This window comes from Drosophila navojoa, chromosome 3 (genome assembly GCF_054131105.1).
Source record: "Drosophila navojoa isolate 15081-1374.11 chromosome 3, UAZ_NAV_1.0, whole genome shotgun sequence".
In the NCBI taxonomy this organism is placed as follows: Eukaryota; Metazoa; Arthropoda; class Insecta; order Diptera; family Drosophilidae; genus Drosophila; species Drosophila navojoa.
The window spans coordinates 28,827,845-28,848,550 of NC_142891.1; the positions used below are offsets into that span (position 1 = coordinate 28,827,845).

At 38.7% G+C, this 20,706-nt stretch overlaps 1 protein-coding gene across 2 annotated transcripts; it reads right to left on the reverse strand.

Moving 5' to 3' along the window:
- Positions 1-325: 325 nt before the first annotated feature.
- On the reverse strand, positions 326-20,537 carry LOC108649541 (uncharacterized). 2 transcript variants are annotated; one of them, XM_089257598.1, is made up of 6 exons: positions 20,201-20,537; positions 19,479-20,105; positions 7,964-8,118; positions 5,908-7,898; positions 1,311-1,986; positions 326-1,246 (listed from the first exon to the last, which is right to left on the reverse strand). In XM_089257598.1, the coding sequence occupies exons 1-6, from the start codon at positions 20,251-20,253 to the stop codon at positions 498-500; spliced, it is 4,251 nt and encodes a 1,416-aa protein (XP_089113724.1). In that variant the 5' UTR covers positions 20,254-20,537; the 3' UTR covers positions 326-497. The 2 variants fall into 2 exon arrangements, with proteins under 2 accessions (XP_089113724.1, XP_089113725.1); XM_089257599.1 differs by lacking the exons at positions 19,479-20,105; positions 20,201-20,537 and adding exons at positions 8,426-8,581; positions 12,690-12,873.
- Positions 20,538-20,706: the final 169 nt, after the last annotated feature.

Genomic DNA, 20,706 nt, shown 5'->3' on the forward strand with positions numbered 1-20,706 from the left:
AATGATTTGCAGTGTTCTTTATAGAATACAAACTTAATATTTAATTTAATTCTGGGCAAAAGGCAATAACGCTTGCAATATTATATGTATATATATATATGTATATATTATATGTATATATATATGTATATATATATATATGTATATATTATATATATATATATATATATATATATATATATATATATATATATATATATCACAGCAAGCATATAATTACAATTAAAAGCTGTTGAGGATATAACTAATTTTTTTTACGATTATTTGCATTTTACTGCAACGCTAAGGAACTCTTCAGAAACAGGGAAATTAATATTTTTACTGGTATTTTAACGAATTGAAGTTTAATTTACAACAAATTTTGTATTATCTACGTAGATAACATCAGTCGAATTGATGTCGTAGCCTTGAAAGTAGACGTAAATGAACACAATTAAGGGAACAACTAATTAAGTAAAGAATAATAATAAATAAATTGCTAGGCAACAATGGCTACCTCAGAAGACTTTTCGAAAAATATTATTGAAGGCACGCTGCTTCTTTTTCGTAGTGGATGATGTGGTACTTGCGCCACTGCTACTGCTGCTACCAGCGGCTACAGTGCTGCTCATACCACTAGCTCTACCCTCGCCCGAGGACTGTATGGCTTCGCCAAGTATGCGAAATGAATTTTGGGTAGAGTTAAAAGGAAAGCTAACTTCCGACAGCGACGAATTGTCTATGCTTGCATTGGGCGAGTTAGATGCAACTGACACTGTCGTCAAATGCTTCGAATTGTGTTGCTTATCACTGCGCTTTAAGCGATACCACTCCCAAGAAGTGGCCTCGTGCGCGGATTGGCTGGCCTTGACGCGACTACCACTGCCATCTCCATTTAGAATGATTTCCTTATTTTTGCTTTTGCTGAAAGGTGACTTGAAGAATGCTGGTGATGAGACGCGGCGACTCTTTTTAGTCGCCTGCCCCTTACTAGACTTTCCATCAACTGTGTCCACAATCTGGTAGCCTGATGGTCCATCAGGCATAAATTCGTTATAAGCCAAGTCAGTGGTGGGTATGAAATTGCATAAATCATCGTCGTCCAGTATGAGACTCTCGTCAAAGTCGCTCTGCGTATGCTCCTCAACACGGTATTCTTGTGTACAATTAGCAGGCGCTGACTCCTGACGCTTTAGTTCGTGTGGGAATAATTGAAGCGATTTCTTTTTGGTTGGCTTGGTCAACATCTTTTGGGCTTTTAGTGTATCTGTAATGAATTTGTATAACATAAGCAGACATTTTTGCAGAAGTCTGGTTCAGGTTCAACTTACCCAAGTCGAAGAATTTGTCTACATTTTCAAGACACGATACCGGCGCAGAGTCCAAGCATGAGTGCCACGAATTCTTTGCACCTTTTCTCCGGTGCAAAGATGTCCTCGTGTTGATCATATGATTGGTTATGTTATTGTTGCTGCCGTAACAAACAGAAATCTTGCGTTGCCTGCCGCTATGGCCAACCTCTGACTGTTCCTCTACCGATCTGTCTCCGCATCCGTTCAGTATTAGCATGGCCTCCTCACTAGGCCTCCGTTGCTTCCCAGGCGACTGCTGCATAATTTCCTCATATGATTTACGACGACAGAGATTAGTTTTAGTGAGTTCCATAGCTGCTCTCCGCGGCATCAGCTGCTGAGTTTGGCGTCGCAACTTCCGATAGAAGACAGTGCCCCCTACTAGCATAAGAAAGATGCACGTACCCACTATAATGATGACTAGGATGCACGCTTGCACTTGATACGTGAGCGCACGCACTTCCCCAGCCAACTCCGTATTTTGGTGTTGATAGAGTTGCTCCTGCTCTAGGAAACGTCGACTTTGCTCCTCCAAAGTACGCACAGTCAGCGCCTGTTGCGTAAGGGTCTGTTGCAATTCCTCCACCTGCTTCTTATAACGTCGTGACAGCTCTTCTAAATATTGTCCTGATAGCGACATATTTCGTTCGAGTGCCTGCAAAACATAGAATTCAATAGCATTCAATCCACCTACTGCCTGCTTGGCGGACTGCCGTCATTGTTATTTTTGCAATTGATGTAACCAAACAATGGCAACGAAAAAGGTCACCTGTGCGAAATGTTAGACACAACGTTAATGTAGGTGTGCCAGCCCAGACCCTTGACCGTAATAAATCTACAACATGCGAGACGGCCATAAGCACGGCATGGAAGCTAGCAAGAACTAACAAAGTTTCTTATAAACTTCTCACTTTTAAGCACTGTAAGTGGAATATGGATGGATGGAGCCGAGACTGCTCAACTACTAGACCCCCTGACCCAATAATAATTTTGCATATACTAGAAACAACACACGCACGCACGCAGTAGCACAAGCTCTGCTAACTGCGCAGTTGACGCAGCGACTGCATTTTGACTGCAAATTGGGTTATATTTTGGCTACCTATTTGTGGAATAATTGTTCTTATAGATAGTAAACTTTTAGAATATCATAACATGACAGGCATATCAAAAAAATGACAAAACAAATAAGAACGATGCAGTCGAGCGTTACCAATTGCAGAATACTCATTCACATCCTAACAGCAATTTAGTAGCTAAGTATAGATCTAATACTGTAGAAAATGCAGTAGTTTTTAGGCCCTCAGCAGTTATTAGAACGAGCCAACAGTAACCTACCCTTACGCTCAAAGCAGGTAAACATTGCAGGGTATTATATTTGGGTCCTCGATGGAGAAGAATACCACCAACTCAAATATCCAGTATTAAAGTTTCTACATCTTAAACTGTAGGAGACATAAACTTTTCTTGTTTGCCACGGCCCCTGTGGGACATATATCCACCATAACTTTTTGGTCTTGGGTGGTCAGCCTGACGACCGAAGAAATCACTAAAGTTCTTCCATACAAGGATGTTGGTTGGTCTAACCGTGTAAATAATGTTGTATACATGAAATCAAATTACAACGAAAAGTGGAAAAATTTCAATAATCGAAATGCGTGACCACCACGAGGAAAAGCCGCTATTATAGGCGCAAGACTTTACAAAAAATGCAACAGCTTCCAATTTTTTTTGTTTCTAATTAGACCTTGCGATACAGAGCGCCGCGTTCAGGAAGTTTTGGCAACTAGAAAACGACTAAAATGGATGAAACTGAGTCAAAGTCGGTTTTATTAACGGCCACAAGGCGACTCCGTTTGAACGCGTCGATTTCAGAAGATATAAGAGCTAGAGACCTCTACTTTTTTTATACCCTGAACCCATTGAAAATGGGAAATCAGGGTATAAAGGTTTTGTTGAAATGTATGTAACAGGCAGAAGGAGGCGTGGCAGACCCCACAAAATATATATATTCTTGATCAGGGCGACGAGCTTAGTCGATTTAGCCCTGTCCGTCTGTCTGTCTGTCTGTCTGTCCGTCCGTCCGTCTGTCTGTCCGTATGTTTGAAGGCGTCGATTTCAAAAGATATAAAAGCTAGAGACTTCAACTTTTTTTGAAATGTCCGTATATATCACGCGCATATCGAGTTTATCACTAAACAAGTAAGAAAGCTCTAGTCGAGACTGCTCGACTACGAGATCCCCTGAACCCTACAAGCAACTGATATTTCAAAAATAATTAGGAAACACACACGCACACACACACGCATACATACAAATACACGCACACACACACGCATACAAACAAACACACGCATACACACACTCGCATATACAGGAGATTGCGCTTGGGTTGCGCTGCAGTGTTGGCAATATAATGAAAACTTATTTAATAATTTAATTTCTAGACGTACGATCGTAATGAAACTTTCAGAACGTAATCATAATGTTAAAATGTATGTGTATACCGAAGCACAAGTCTCTAGTATTTGATATACGACTTTTACAAAGATTAGGGTGAGGGGGTGGATTTGGGGGTGGGGGGTAAATTTTAACAAAAACCGAAATTGTATGACATGCGTCTTAATATACATTTTAAATTTGGAGACTGTAGCTTGAAAGATGTAGGAGATATAATTATTTAAGTGATCTTCGATATATACGGACATTTTAAAAAAAAGTTTAAGTCTCTAGCTCTTATATCTTCGGAAATCGACGCGTTCATACATACGGACGGACGGACGGACGGACGGACGGACGGACGGACGGACGGACGGACAGACAGACGGACAGGGCCAAATCGACTCAGTTTGTCGTCCTGATCAAGAATATATATACTTTGTGGGGTCTGCCACGCCTCCTTCTGCCTGTTACATACTTTTAACAAAACCATTATACCCTGATTTCCCATTTTCAATGGGTTCAGGGTATAAAAACGATAACTCATTCCGATATTTTTATCGATAAAAAACCTTATCGAAGATCACTTAAATAATTATATCTCCTACATCTTTCAAGCTAGAGTCTCCAAATTTAAAATGAATACATATAAAGATGCATTTTATTTTGTTAAAATTTACCCCCCACCCCTAAATCCACCCCCTCACCCTCATTTTTGTAAAAGTCGTATATCAAATACTAGAGATTTGTGATTCGGTATACACATACATTTTAACATTATGATTACGTTCTGAAAGTTTCATTACGATCGTACGTTTAGAAATTAAATTATTTAACAAATAAGTTCTCATTATATTGCCAACATTGCAGCGCAACCCAAGCGCAAACGCCTGTATATGCGTGTGTGTGTGGGTATGCGTGTGTTTATTTGTATGTGTATGTGTGTGCGTGCGTGTATTTGTGTGCGTGTGTGTGTGTGCGTGTGCGTGTGTGTGTGCTAACTATTATTGAAATATCAGTTGCTTGTAGGGTTCAGGGGATCTCGTAGTTGAGCAGTCTCGACTAGAGCTTTCTTACTTGTTTTTAAATGTCCATTATGCCCTGATTTCCCATTTTCAATGGGTTCAGGGTATTCAAATTGTTGCGTATAACATATAACTAACAAAAATATGCGTTAAATAAAAAAATATATATACTAACATGTATAATACTCAAAAAAAAATTCGGGGAGTGTATATCATAATTGAGATATTTCCCAAAATACAAAAGAATTACAAAAAATCACTGACGGACATTGCAGAAACCCAATATACTCATTTTACTTTCGTGAATGTGTATAAAAAAAAAAAAAACAAATATTGCAAAATGCAAAATTTGTAGGCTCGGTCCAATTAAAATAAAAATTACTATCGATTTTTTGTACACAATTTCCATCTGCGAATACTACACATACTACATGTTTCAAATTTGTGATATACGGATACTCATTTAGGTGAATCCAATTGATCATCTTAGCATTAGATATACCAACTCATGGATAGTTTCGTCTAATAATGTGTTAAGATTTTCCAGATACGCTCAGGGGCGTACCAAATCAGAGATTACTATTTAATATAGATATCTTAGCAGCGTTGTAATACCATATTTTTTATACCCTGAACCCATTGAAAATGGGAAAGTATGTAACAGGCAGAAGGAGGCGTGGCAGACCCCAAAAAGTATATATATTCCGTCCGTCCGTCCGTCCATGTCCGTATGTCCGTAGGTATGAACGCGTCGATATAAGAGCTAGAGACTTCAACTTTTTTTTTAAATGTCCGTAGATATCGCGCGCATATCGAGTTTATCATTAAAAAACGAAAACTCATTCCGATATTTTATTATCGATAAAAAACCTTATCGAAAATCAGTTATAAATTTATATCTCCCACATCTTTAAAGGTAGAGTCTCCAAATTTAAAACGTATATTATTGTGCTAATTGTTATTGAAATATCAGTTGCTTGTAGGGTTCAGGTGATCTCGTAGTCGAGCAGTCTCGATTAAAGCTCCCTTACTTGTTAGTTTCTGAGATTAAACTCTAAGACTTGGTACGTGAGTTTCTGTTAAGATAGATCGAATTCTCAATATATAGTTACCTTTATTCTATTTGACAGCCTAATGAATACGCTCTCTGATTGCGGTCCATGCGCTAGTTTAGGTTGTAAATTTTGGGTACCTGCAGCTCCTGCACTTGCAGAGTTTCCCATATTTGTATTGCCGTTGACAACAGCTGCGGCAGCTGCTGCTGCTCCACCGCCCGCAGTTATTGAGGCTACCGTCGTGGTTAGCAAGCTGTCGATGCTTTCCCAATTGGAAAGATTGCTGTCATCCAAACCGTTGCCACTGCCTATCAAATCTCCGTTGTCTGATTCGCCCGAAGTTGTCGGCGGGTGGTTCGTCGTCGTAATAAAAGGGGCCCTGCTGGGCTGCAGTTCGTTGGTGTCCACTGCAGATGAAGATGGAGATGGAGGTAACGAATCGGGCATAAGAGGTGCAGGGGCTGGTGTCGGGTCCTTCTGATTGGCAGGTGGAACATTAAATATATTCACATCTGATGGTGGGTCCGGTATTACACGGCCATCTGCCACTTGTCCATCCTGTTGCAAACTGTTTGCTGGTACTTCATTGCACGAGGGCGTTTCTGGCACTGGCACTGCTTTCAAAATGTGTGTTGAGTCAGGCAAAGATTCATTTGGTACGGTAATTTTAGCATCGCCTTCGAGCTCTTTTGACGGTTCACTTCTGGACACATTTTCATAAAATGTATTAGTCACATCAACTTGCTGTGCAGGCTCAGTCAAATCGACGATTTTTTCTTTGGTGCTATGTAAGTTTGCCTCTAGAAGCTTGCAAATGGCACCCACATGTTCCGCTGACAACACAGTCAGATAAAAACTCTGGCGCTTGTCCATGCCACTTGTCAAGGAATCAGCCTCTCTTGGTATGTCTAGGCTAATATTGTAGTCGGACTGACAAATGCGAGTCTGCAACAAATGATTCCGCAGCTGAGGCAGCACTACTAGCTGCTGTAGCTGTTGAAATTGACAAGACAACAGGTTGTTTATGCGATCTACGATGGAGCTATTGCAACTTTTGCAGCTAAACAAGCCAACAGTGGGTGTATAACAGAGCGAAGAATCGGAAGACCAGCGTATCGCCTTAGTGGGCTTCACCAGCACCTGGGCTGCCTTTTTCACCATTTGTATGACTGCATCGGATGCACTTTGGAAAATATTTGCACCACCAATGTCGGTCCCGGTAAATGGCTTATGCTGCAGTTCCTGGCCGCCAAAATCATCATCAAAATCATCTAACTCTTCGCTGTGACGGATCTCAGTCTCGAAAGCCTCGAATTCCGATGTGCCGAACACACGAAAAAGTGAAATTGGGCAAAAATGTTCCTTGGAGTAATGCGAATGTATGTCTACGCGCACAAACTTGCCAAACAGATGCGGATGAAGGTCAAACGTTTGCACTGTTCTTTTGTCCTCGGCAGCAAATCGACCAACATTACTCCAATCCCGAGTTGGAAACCGTTTAGACACTGCCACTGTAAAATTCTTAGGCGATGAGCTAAACAGTTCAAAGTTTGCCAGCTCGACTTTTTGTGCCTGCACGGCCTCACACAGTTCCACAACAAACCAGATTCGGCTGCCACATGTGCTTAGCATGTACTCATCACTTGAATGGCTCAGAACCGCGCCCGTATTGGTGGCATCTGCATTTGACGCAATTATTTTGGCGCCACAGTCTGGCGAGGCGTAGTTCTTAGCGCGTAGCTTTAACGACGTAGGCTTACCGCTTCCAGACCCCGTGGCATCTTTCCGCTGGGCTGAAGTGTTTACCACCTGCTGCTCTAGCTCCATAGCTTGCTCACGACTTGCCTCTGCCTCAATTTGCTTTTGTGCCCACTCCGAAAAGACAGGCATCGGCACTTCCTCCACCGTAGCGTTTCTGCTTTTAATTACCGCAGCATCTGCGACACTTTCGTCATCAATAACATTTGCATCCAATGCAGCATTGGATTCGGAGCCAGTTGATGAATTTATTTTCAGTCCTCCTCCAGGATCATTGATGTTCAGCTCAGCTGTAAATGTACTCTATTAGGAATTTTTTTTTTTCATTGTAGATATCCTTAAAAAAAAAACTTACCCTTCTGCGCTATCTGTGCCTCCGTCTGCGGCTGATTCTCTGTCGTATTGCTGGAACTGGGCGCGTCTTGCGGCATCCCCAATGTCAGTCGCTCCTTGACATGCTCAAGCTCCGCCACCGTCACGGTGGGCAGATCAGTAATTATTTCTGGTAAGCTAAAAAATAACAAATAAAAAATATATTTAAATAAAATAAAATTATTACATCTGTGTCGAATACTGAAAATCTGTAGCCCACTCGCTTATGCATTCAGTCATTTTTCATAAGAGATTCGATTTATTCGGTACAGGTCCCGACTGATTACGTCGAATCGTTCACGAGACTAAATGATTCATGAACTATTGATCTAACTGATCTAGTAAAAATATCAGGTGGACATAGATGGCAGCGCGAATATAATCAATCGATTATATGTTTTTATTCATTAGGTTAATTAATATTGTATATGGCTAATTGCCTTACCTCATAAACATTGTCGATAGGGCAATGATTTGTGAAAACCACAAAATCCAAAAAAACATTAGAAACATTGTGATGTTTGTTCTTAACCTCTTCAACTCTGAGCATAGAAAACTTAAAATGGGTTGTAACAGCATTTTGTTGGAACTCGCGACAGCTCTAAGGACAATAGTAAAATGTCAAAAATGTATCCGTTTCACACTGATCTTACGTGGAAAGGCAGCAATAAAACTTATTAAATATCTCGTTTCAGCAACGAAAATGCAATGCACAAATGAAACAATGATTTTAGGCCTGCAGTTTATAATAAAAACGATATTGCAAACAAAAGCCCGCCACAATCGAAAAACCAGCTGGATGTAATTAAATGGCCGATCTCAAAATAAACAAGAAGTGTCAATAAGAACTGCACTAAATAAAAATCGAAATTCATATAATTACATATAACTATGTAGTTACCATACACTCAGCACATTTATTTTAATAAACAATATTTAACAATAAAGTCCTAGTCAAAATCAGTTGATGGCAACTCAACATTTTTTATACCCTGAACCCATTGAAAATGGGGTATCAGGCTATAATGGTTTTGTGAAAAGTATGTAACAGGCAGAAGGAGACGTGACAGACGCCACAAAGTATATACATTATTGATCAGGGCGACGAGCTAAGTCGATTTAGCACTGTCCGTCTGTCTATCTGTCCGTATGTATGAACGCGCCGATCTCAGAAGATATGTATAAGAGCTAGAGACTTGAAATTTTTTCCCAGGTCCGTATATATCACGCGCATACCGAATTTTTCTAAGAAAATCGATAACTTCTCCCGATATTTTTATTATCGATTAAAAACCTTTTCGAAAGCTAGTTATTTAATTATATCTCATACACCTTTAGAGCTACAGCCAAATTTTAAAAGTAGACATATGTATGTGTATTTTATATAATTTCGGTTTTTGTTGTAATTTACCCTCACCTCTACATCCACCATCTCACCTATGTAAAAGGAGTATTTCAAATACTAGTTATATCCTGAACCCATTGAAAATGGGAAATCATAATGGGTATAATGCTTTTATGAAAAAGTATGTAACACATAAAGTATATATGTTCTTGATCAGGACGACGTGCTGAATAAATATAGTCCTGTCTGTATGAAGATATAAGACCTCTCAAATTTTGCATGCATACTTGTATACCATACGCAGTAAGAGCTTATCTCATTTTTTCGATAACTCATCCGATTTCTTTTTTTATCGAAAATAATCGATAAATTGTTTTTTTACAGCCTAAAATAGGCACTTTTAGACCAGGAGACTTCAGATTTACTGTAGAAAGATTTTGTAATTTACAGATTTTGGATAACACGTCTCTTCACCTCAAAAGTCAAGTTTTGCCCTAATATTGTAAAAAATTCAGTATTTTCTCGATTGCCACGCCCCTACTGTGTGTAGACATTTAATTTTTGGCCACTTCACAGAACAAGCTAACGGTAACCTAACTGAGAAATTTTTAAGCTTACGCCCAAAAAATGAGAAAATTACAGGGTATTTTTGAGATGCCACGCCCCTAAAGAGGCGTAAAAATATTTTTTGGGGAATCGATACAGGAGTTTCTAGTAACTTAAATATCCAAACTTGAAGCTTCTACCTCTTATACTTTATGAGATATAAGCTTTTCCGGTTCGCCACGTCCCCTATGGGAGGACGCCAAAGCTGTTTCATCTTGGGAGGTATATATACCAGATTTGAGGTCTCTAGCATCAATAGTGTCCAAAATATAGCAGAATTTGAAAAATTACCATAACTTCAGGTCCGATTTGCCACGCCCCTAGTCGGCGTAGACATCTAATTTGCTCATCAATCTGTACAGATAATATTTCCTCACGTGCAATTTTAACGTTCTAGCTCAAAAACTCTTGGAGATACAGTTTTAGCCCATTCGCCACGCCCCCAATAAGTGTATATATATGTCATATATCACTTTCGTGATATATTTTAAGTACAAGATACGTTCGCTTCAGAATGAACATATATTTGAACATTATGATTACGTTCGGGAAGTTTCATAAAGATAGTCCGTCTACAAGAGTACTTTTTAAACTAATAAATTCTCACAATATTGCGCAATCTAAGCGCAGTCGATGCTTCCTGCGCAGTTAGCAGATATGGATGAGTGTGGATGCATATATATGTATGTGTGCATAAAATAATTGCAGAATGATTAGAATATCAGCTTGGAGGGTTCAGGGTACCTTGATTTAGCCCTGTCCATCTGTCTGTCCGTCCGCCCGTCCGTCTGTCCGTCCGTCCGTATGCATGAAGGCGTCGATCAATTAAAATATTTTTTTCGCAGGTCCGTGTCGATAACTATTCCCGATATTTTATTATCGATTAAAAGCGTATCGAAAGCTAGTTATTTAATTATATCGCCTGCACCTTTAGAGCTAGAGCTTCCAAATTTTTAACGTAGTATTATATTTATTTTATATAATTTCGATTTTTGTTGTCATTTACTCCGTACCCCTATGTCCACCGCCTCACCAACACCCTTGTAAAATGCATATATAAAATACTACAGACTTTGGCATATGCACGCAATTTAATGTTACAATAACGACCTGAAAGTTTCGTGCAGTCTCGACTAGAGCTTTCTTACTTGTTTAGGGACTAAAATTGAGTTGCTGTCAGTTAGTCATATCAACAACACCTACCCGATGTCTATGCATGGCGAAAAATACGAGTTTCCTGGTTTGGCATACATATTTATTACTTTTCCGCCACCATCCAATGACAACCGAAATCCGCCTGGGCAGCATACAAGACTGTAATGCCTATGAGTACAAGAACCCTGACAGCCGACAACAACGACAAGTTTGGCAGGAATTTCAGGCTATTACGTTTTTGAATAACTACAAGATATAAATGGACTTTTCGTATAATCATAATTTTATACCCTGAACCCATTGAAAATGGGAAATCAGGGTATAATGGTTTTGTTAGGAGTATGTAACAGGCTGGAGGAGGCGTGGCAGACCCAAAAAAGTATATATATTCTTGATCAGGGCGACGAGCTGAGTCGATTTAGCCCTGTCCGTACACAGCGCGCATATCGAGTTTATTACTACAAAACGATAACGCATTCCGATATTTTTATATCGATATTAAACCTTATCGAAGATCAGTTATAAAATTATATCTCCCACACCTTTAAAGCTAGAGTCTCAAAATGTGTGTTAAGATGCATTTTATATAATTTCGGTTTTTGTTAAAATTTACCCCCCACACCCCAGCGCAGTCGCTGCTTACTGCGCAGTTAGCAGAGCGCGTTCTAATACGTGTGTGGCTAAAACAAGAGCAGAGTGATTAGAATATCAGACTGGAGGGTTCAGGGTATCTCCTAGTCGAGCAGTCTTGACTAAAGTCTTCTTACTTGTTTTAATTTTTTTGTAATTAACTAATAACGAGTAGAAAGCTCTAGACTGCTCGACTACGAGGTCCCCTGAACCCTTTTAGCAAATTATATTTCAGTAACTATTCTCACATGCACGCATACATATACACGCACACAAACATACGCACAGTACGTACGCTGCAGTGTAGGCTTACTTTGGAAATTTAGTTGTTTAATACCTTTTCTTGTCGACGGACTATCTTTATAAAACTTGCAGATTATAAATATAACATGTATATGCATGCACTTGCCAAAGCACAAGTCTCCACTATTTGAAATACGCCTACTACAAAGGTGAGATGAGGTAGTGGATAATGAGATAGGTCGAAAATTTTCCAAAAAATTAATACGCTGAAATGTTGAAAAAAAAAATTCCATTGTACTAAAATATGTTCACCTAATTCAGTATAAGGATAAACCAATGTAGTAAGTCATTGCAATTTATGAAAAGTATATTCTTAATTAAATTAAACCATTTAAAGTCACGGTGTCATGTGAATTGATTAGATTGATGAGAATTCGACAAACGGAAATGCTTAACTGTCGTTTTTTTCCGCTTAGATCGATATGTCGATCTCCTGAAGCAAAAATCAACAGTTGACGGCTATAATAAATATTGGCTTGGTAAATAAATTCTGTTCGTGGCGACACTGAATGATAGCAATTAAGCGCTCTTATTATTATTTGTGAAGCAACAAACATGCGAAACCACTTTAGCATAGATATCCATTAATGAGTGACAACGGGTAAGAGCTTCGGCTGTGATTGTTGTAGCTGTTGTAGTCTAAGTTGAAGGATCGAAGGATTTTTATTACTGTGGCAAATGAACGATACAACTCGCGTGCACTGCTGGCACAACGTCTTACACGTACGCACTGCTAAGCAACAAAGAGACATGAATATTTAAAATTAATTGAAAAACTTTTTAAAATATCGCGCCTCGCGACTCCCCGAGTCAGCGTGCGAGTGCACGATCGCACCACTGAAAATCGAAATGAGAACTGAACGTGCTACAACTTGATTCAGGTAATTGCGACCCAAGTGCGCAAAAATTTCAGCCATATGGCGTAAAGGTGAGAGACAACAAAAACAAGTAAACAAGTATGCAAAGAGTAACATGGGCACTCAGGTGCAAAGAGAAGTGCCTCGATCTCTCAATCTCTTTCATTCGTTCCTCTTTCTCTTTCTAGCCTCAACATAGCTGAGCTCATATCTGGTACTAGTACCGAAGTCCATTGCAGCGCACTTCCAGATGCAGCAGCGAATCATAGATTCTTGCCGGCTTATCTTCAACATATATTTCAAAGTACATACATGAGTGCTTACTGTTACTATCCGTTGAAACTTTCAAACTCTATAGACCTTCAAAGAAAATAATTATAAAAGAGATAAGTAAATAAAGAACAGAAATTTATCATTTCCATTCAAATGAACTGCTGAAGTCAGTTATTGTTGTCATCAGTAGAATGTTTTCTCTATTATTCAATCGATCATAAAGACTTTGTAATTTACAATATATTAAATATGTATAATCAGTATCCGCCAAAAACGAGTAGAGGTCAACTACTTCCGACAAAAATGTAAGTGAAAATGTATTTAACAGCCAGAAGGAGGCCTGATCAATCCATAAACCATATATATTCTTTAATAGAACAAGGAGCTGAGGCCCAGTCCTTCTGACCGTCTGTCCACATGTTTCAACTCGTCGAGCTCAGAAAAAAAGGAACTAGAGACTTCAATTTTTTTTCAAGTCCATGTAGTCTTGTAATTGAACAGCCCCGGCTAGAGCTGTCTTTTTTGTTGTATTTTTGGGTTTCAGTTGTCTGTTGCAGTCTTATGTGAAAGAGTATAAATAAACCATTTGAACAAAAAATAAAGTGCATCATTGAAATTGCAACGGAAAGTGAAATTGTTGCTCATAAATCTACAGAGACCAAACAACCTTTGGCTAAAACGATAGGCCATAATCTTCACGCAAGCGCTGCAGAGTCCATAAAAACCGTTTGGCAATTTGCCTTCAACGTACAACATCAAGCATCCAGCAACCAGTCGGAGAAATTAGTGGCCACCGCCAAGCAGCGAACGCCTTTGATGATCCTTTGTTTTTCTTACTTTTACACACTAAACACTCGACATTCGACATCTACATTCACATCCACATCCACATCACCATCTACATCTACATTTACATTTACATTTACATTTACATTTACATTTACATTTACATTTACATTTACATTTACATTTACATTTACATTTACATTTACATTTACATTTACATTTACATTTACATTTACATTTACATTTACATTTACATTTACATTTACATCAACAATCCACATAGACATCGACATCGACAGCTCCTTTAGTGCTTCGTGCGCTTTTCCACAAACAGGTAAAGGTTACCGCAGTCAGAAAGTGACAATTGATTTTTCCGCTGATGCTGTTTGAATCTAACGTTTACCGTCTACCGTTGTCGTTTACTATTTGCCGCCAACGCCGCCATTCGAAATATAAGCACTTGTAACGCGAAAGTCGTTTGATGTCACATCTCTTATACAATGCAAAATACAATATACCTATAGTACCAAATAAAAGGTGCTAAACGTTTCACTCTGGATGTGAAATGCATGTGTCTTGTACTACAAACGTACTCCATTTTGTTGCGTATTGATTAAACCATCATTTTATTGGTCGCTTGAAGATGAGAATAAGATAGTAAACTGCAATGCAATGAACCCTTTACATATCGATTTGTATGCGTCTGAGAGGCTGTAGCATGGTAATGTTTTATGTCTGCTTATTTGATGTATGTATATGTTCTAAATGTTTTGATCGGCATTCCGCATACGGAATTGTTTATTGATATAATTTAGAAATCCACCCAAAATCATTGATACGCTCAGCAGGTTGTCTTGATTATATAAAAATGTATAGATATGTGCAAAGCAATACACCAACTACTTTGCAATCGTGTATAGGGTAGAAGCGCGGTTGCCACTTCTCCAAAATAAAATGCAACGCCTACGACTCGGCATTGCGTTCGGCGAGAAATTAAATAGTGGAAAAAAGCCGGCAAAATAAAAAATTAAAAGACAAAAAAAGCAATAGCACAGTCAAACCGGAATTTTTATGGACAGGCTCCGATCCTACGTCACATAAAAATCTCACGAAAAATGCAGTAGGAATCCGAATACTAAGTGAAGGTGTACGACCAAAGACCATAATTTGTAATGCCGATCTGCGCAACAGGCTAATCGATACAGCTACACGAGATAAGTGATCGGCGATCACCGTTTGGCGGTCAGTGATCAAGTTGATTAAACAAGTCAACTTGCGCTCGCTTAATCAATTAAATATGAAGACATTGACGAAGGCGAGACGCTCTCTGTCGCATTATTGTCGTTGCAACATGATCTCCCACATACGAGCCGGCCTAAGCATTTGCTTAGGCAACTATCGCTTCCATTAAGTCTGATGATAGCGATAGTCGTTAGCCTGATAGCAATATCATGTTGTATGTGATTATTACTTTTTTTAACTGTTGATCACAGTAACAAGATCATGGTGCCTTTTCGAAAGCCTAAGCAGCAAAACTTATTCGCTGAGTCCTTACTAACTCGCTGAAAGTGAAAGTTACAATCATCGAAGCAGCGATCACCTGTCAAGTGCGAAATGTCTACAAGGTGATTGCAATACTCCTAGTGTTTAATAATGGGTCAAGTCAAATTCTCGATATTTCATTCAAATTAGAGTAACAAAATGGAATAAAAAAGTCAACCATTACCAAAGACAAGAGTCAAATCAGCTAATTAATGCAAAACAAGCAAATCGAGAGGAATTTTTTAATCTGGTCCCATTTAACACTCTTTGAAATACCTTTTGCAGAGAATCGGACAGTATTCAATCGTCGTTTGAGTTAACACCCACTGTGTCTCTTCTGGTCGTAAATAATACAGAAACGAGTAAGAAAGCTCTAGCCGAGACTGCTCGACTACGAAATCCTCTGATTACACAAGAAACCCACACACACTCACACACAGAAAAACATAGGGATGCAAGCATGAACACACACTGGCTGCAGTGTGGGCTTACTACGTTGAAATACGCCCTTTACAAAAGTGGGGGTGGGTATAAGGGTGGGGCGACTCTGCCTTTAAAGGCCCACGAGATATAAGAAGAGAAAAGTTTAATATGCGCGTGATATACACGGGCCTAAAAGTCTCTAGCTCTTATATCTTCTGAGATCGACGCGTTCAAACATACGAACAGACGGACGGACAGACAGACAGGCGGACATGGCTATATTGACTAGCTCGTCGCCCTGGTCAAGAATATATATATACTTTATGGGGTCATCCACGCCCCCTTCTGCCCGTTGCATACTTTCAACAAAACCATTATACCTTGATTTCCCATTGAAAACGGGTTCAGGGTATAAAAAGCAAGAGTGATCTGTGGGGTCATCCTGACTAAGATATGCCCTGAATCCCGCATTCACAATTATAGATACTTCCAACTACTGATCTTCAAAGCAAAGTTCGGCCAAATTTAGAGGGGGTATCCAAAAAATCGAAATAAAAATACATTTAAATTTAAATTTGGCGACTCTAGCTATAACGATGTACGAGATATAATTATATTGATATAATTATGTTGGAAAGCAAAAAACAAGATCTACTCCTGAAATAATACTTACAAAATAATTATGTTCGAAGACTTTAATTTTTAAGACCTACGAAAACACGCATGCCTAGAGGTCTTATAGGTTTTGAGATTAGCTTAGCTCATGTTACATACATTAATAGAAAATCATTATACCCTGAATTGCCATGTTCCATGGGTAGAGGGTGAAAAAAAAAAAAAGAAAAAATAATATCTCGCCCGACGTAGTTTGCTTTTTTGAATGTATTGGCCACCAATAGATAGTTCAGACAGCTGGATAGACCAACCGGCGACAGCCAAGGCATTTAGAAAGTAGCCTCTCACACGCCGCTGTTTAAAAGCTAGGGAAAATAAATTGAAAACTGTAAAGCAAATTACCAGTAAAACGCAAAACTGCGTGGGCGCGTTTTAGCGTTCGGCTTAGTCGCAATTGGGTTTTCATAAGTTACGTATGAGCAGTATTGTAAGGCAGCCCACTGTCGAGTACTCAACTAATTACCTATCACATAAATATTTCGATTTGTTCCTTCACACTACAATAAATCGACTATTACAAAAATTCTATATCGGTCCCAAATTTAACAAAAATTCTGTGGAATAAAATTATTCAATAAAGTCAAAATGTGATAGATATATCAACTTCTAGAAATAGCTACATATGCTACATAAATAAAAGTTATTAAACAAAACGATAGAGCTCTAAAATGTGCAACATTACAAAGTTCGGAAAACAGGGCGTGGCCGCCACGTCAATATATTTTATAATTTTTGATCGGACCTTATAGGATTGTAACAGTAGCTCCCATGCCAGTCGAGAAAATCGTAGCTCTTTTTAATTAAAGTCTTCAAAAGACAGACATTGAATAAAGTCAATAATTCACTAAATTCTTATAAAAATTGTAATATATAAGATATTGCGTGAATGTATAAATTCGTCTTATTTTAAGAAAAAACAAGAAGATTCTAGTCGAGACTGCTCGATATTCTTATCATTCTGCACTTCTTTTATGCACGCACACATTATGCATTCTTCCTCAGTCGCCCGCGCTCTACTAATTTAACCGTGAATAAATGCTCTTATTGTACGATAAAAAGGAATAAAGAGAAAGACAGACAGAGCGAGCGAGCGAGAGAGAGAGACAGACAGACGAAACAATTTGAGAAAAAAACAAGTAAGAAGGCTCTAGTCGAGACTGCTCGACTAGGAGATACCCTGAACCCTCCAAGCTGATATTCTTATCATTCTGCACTTCTTTTATGCACGCACACATACATACTTATGCATTCACCCTCAGGCGCTTGCGATCTGCTAACTGCGCAGTAAGCAGGAACTGCGCTTGGGCTGCGCTGCAGTGTGGGCAATATTATGAGAATTTATTTGTTGAATAACTTCGTTTGTAGACACACAATCTTAATGAAATTTTCAGAGCGTAATCATCTGATCAAAATGTGTGTATGTAACAATGCACAAGTCTCTAGTACGTGCAATACGTTTTTTACGAATCGGGAGGACCCTGATTACAGGGTTCAGGGTATCACTAAAAAACGATAACTAAAATCGATATTTTTATCGATAAAAAACCTTATCGAAAATCAGTTAAAAAATTATATCTCCCACATCTTTAAAGCTAGAGTGTCCAAATTTTAATTATATATTAAGACGCATTTTATACAATTTCGGTCTTTGTTAAAATTTACCCCCCGTCCCTATATTCACCCCCTCACCCTCATCTTTGTAAAATCGTAAAATCGTAATATGTAAAATCTCGTATATCAAATACTAGAGACTTGTGCTTCGGTATACACATACATTTAAACATTATGATTACGTTCTGAAAGTTTCATTACGATCGTAGGTCTAGAAATTAAATTATTCAACAAATAAGTTCTTATTATATTGCCAACACTGCAGCGCAACCCAAGCGCTATCGCCTGTATATGTGAGTGTGTGTGCTAACTATTATTGAAATATCAGTTGCTTGTAGAGGTCAGGGGATCTCGTAGTCGAGCAGTCTCGACTAGAGCCTTCTTACTTGTTATACCCTGAACCCATTGAAAATGGGAAATGTTTTTGTGTAAAAGTATGTAACAGGCAGAAGGAATCATCGCAGACCCCATAAAGTATATATATTCTTGATCAGCACGACGAGCTGAGTCGATATAGCCCGGTCCGTCTGTCCGTCCGTCCATACGCAGTACGAGTTTGCTTTATTTTTTCGATAATTCATCCGATAACTTTTTTATCGAGAATAATCGAAAAATTGATTTTGTTTTTTAGGCCTTATTGGAATACTAATAGACGTGGAGACTTCATGATGAATACAAACATTTTGTAATTAACAGATTTTGGATACCACGCCCCCTTTGCCCCCAATTCGCAAAAAAACGTATTTCAAGCACTAGAGACTTGTGCTTTGGAATGTACACACATTTTGACCCTGAAAATTTCATTTAGATCGTATGTTTACAAAAGTTATTCATCAACTAAATTCTCTTACTATTGCCCACACTGCAGCGCAGCCCAAGCGCAGTCGCTGCTTACTGCGCAGTTAGCAGATCGCGGGCTTATGTATGCGTGTGGATGCATGTGTATGTGTGTGTACATAAAAGTGCAGAATAGAGGGTTCAGGGTATCTCCTAGTCGAGCAGTCTCGACTAGAGCCTTCTTACTTGTTTTTTTCTCAAATTGTTTCGTCTGTCTGTCTCTCTCTCGCTGGCTCGCTCTGTCTGTCTTTCTCTTTATTCCATTTTATCGTACAATAAGAGCATTTATTCACGGTTAAATTAAACAGGAAAGTTACGATACACCACGTTTGGGGTTAAACATTTTTATATTGATAATTTCAATTACGTTACTTAAATGTGTACATTTATACGTGTGGTTTGGTGTCATGAGAGTTCTGTTTAAAATACGTATGAAAATTACAATAACAACGTACCTCTCTTCCTGCTGGTCTTGTTTTTGTTGTTTTTGTCCCTTAGCTGAAATGGGTCTTACCACATTATCAACTAAATTTGTTGGCTGTGATTTATCTAGTTGATTTACATCTACATTATTTGTTATATACATATTATCATTTTGTTTATTTAATTGATTATTTGGCACATTAACGGTCACTTCATTTTCAGCATTGCTATTCTCTACACTGTTAGGCACTACACTAACATAGCTGTTATTATTGAAATTTACATCAGACGGCAGCACGTTCATATTCACTGACGTGTCCGTTACCGCGGCGTTTATAGTTTCTGTGTCGGTGATTGGCTCGGTGCCCACTTTCATCATATTATCTGCATCTGGACGCGATGACGTAGAACTCGACGATATTTTAGGCGCCGCGACCGTTGTCTGCGCAGTGGTAGCTGCCGGCCCCTTTTCTGTTGGAACATTTACATCATTTTTAACATTCAGCAAGGGGTTGATAAAGAAGTCCTCTTCATTTGTTACTGGCCCCTGTCTTCGGGGACCTGCCTCTTGTATTTTTTCCTCGGCATTATTTACTGTTGCAGCATTTGTTGCGACGACGTCTGCTGCGGCATCGATGTCATACAGCCAGAAGCAGCAGCTGCAGGACACAACGAAAATATGAAAAAAAAGGGAAAGAATGGTAACAGCTAATCTGAATTTCTTATTAATTTATAAGGAAAGTAGCTGTCTTACCTTAGTATAAGATTTATGTACATAAAACGTACTAAATGCAGCCTAATTTTCATTCTTTCGTGTTCCAGCGCAGACACGCAACGCTTGTTATCAAGAACTCACAACAGAAGGCCTTCCTATGAGCGAGAATGTTTCAATTTACTCGCCCACTACTGCTAAAATTATTTTATTTTATGTGCATATTTGCCATTTGCTCACTAACGATGCGGGGAAGCATATAAGCTCCGCACAAAACTGTCATACTGTGTTGCTTTAACAAATAATAAAGATTTAAGTGCTGCTTAAAGTTGTCGCAGCGTATACAAAAATAAAACAAATTACAACTAAAGATGGATGTTTCGCGATATGTGCTATCGATTATTTTATTCAATGATACCATTATCGTTAATAATTATTCTTTTACCATATGGATGTTTCGCCATATGTGCTATCGATTATTTTATTCAATGGTACCATTATCGTTAATAATTATTCTTTTACCATATGAAAATATTTTTCCTCTCTTA

Bases quoted from the DNA above. Each gene is read 5' to 3' on its own strand.
- LOC108649541 (XM_089257598.1), bottom strand. From the start codon at position 20,253: ATGAAAATTAGGCTGCATTTAGTACGTTTTATGTACATAAATCTTATA. The intron at 7,899-7,963 runs GTAAGTTTTTTT...GTACATTTACAG, and splicing joins GGCACAGATAGCGCAGAAGG to CTGAGCTGAACATCAATGAT. The intron at 1,987-5,907 runs GTAACTATATAT...TATGTTTTGCAG, and splicing joins GGCTGTCAAATAGAATAAAG to GCACTCGAACGAAATATGTC.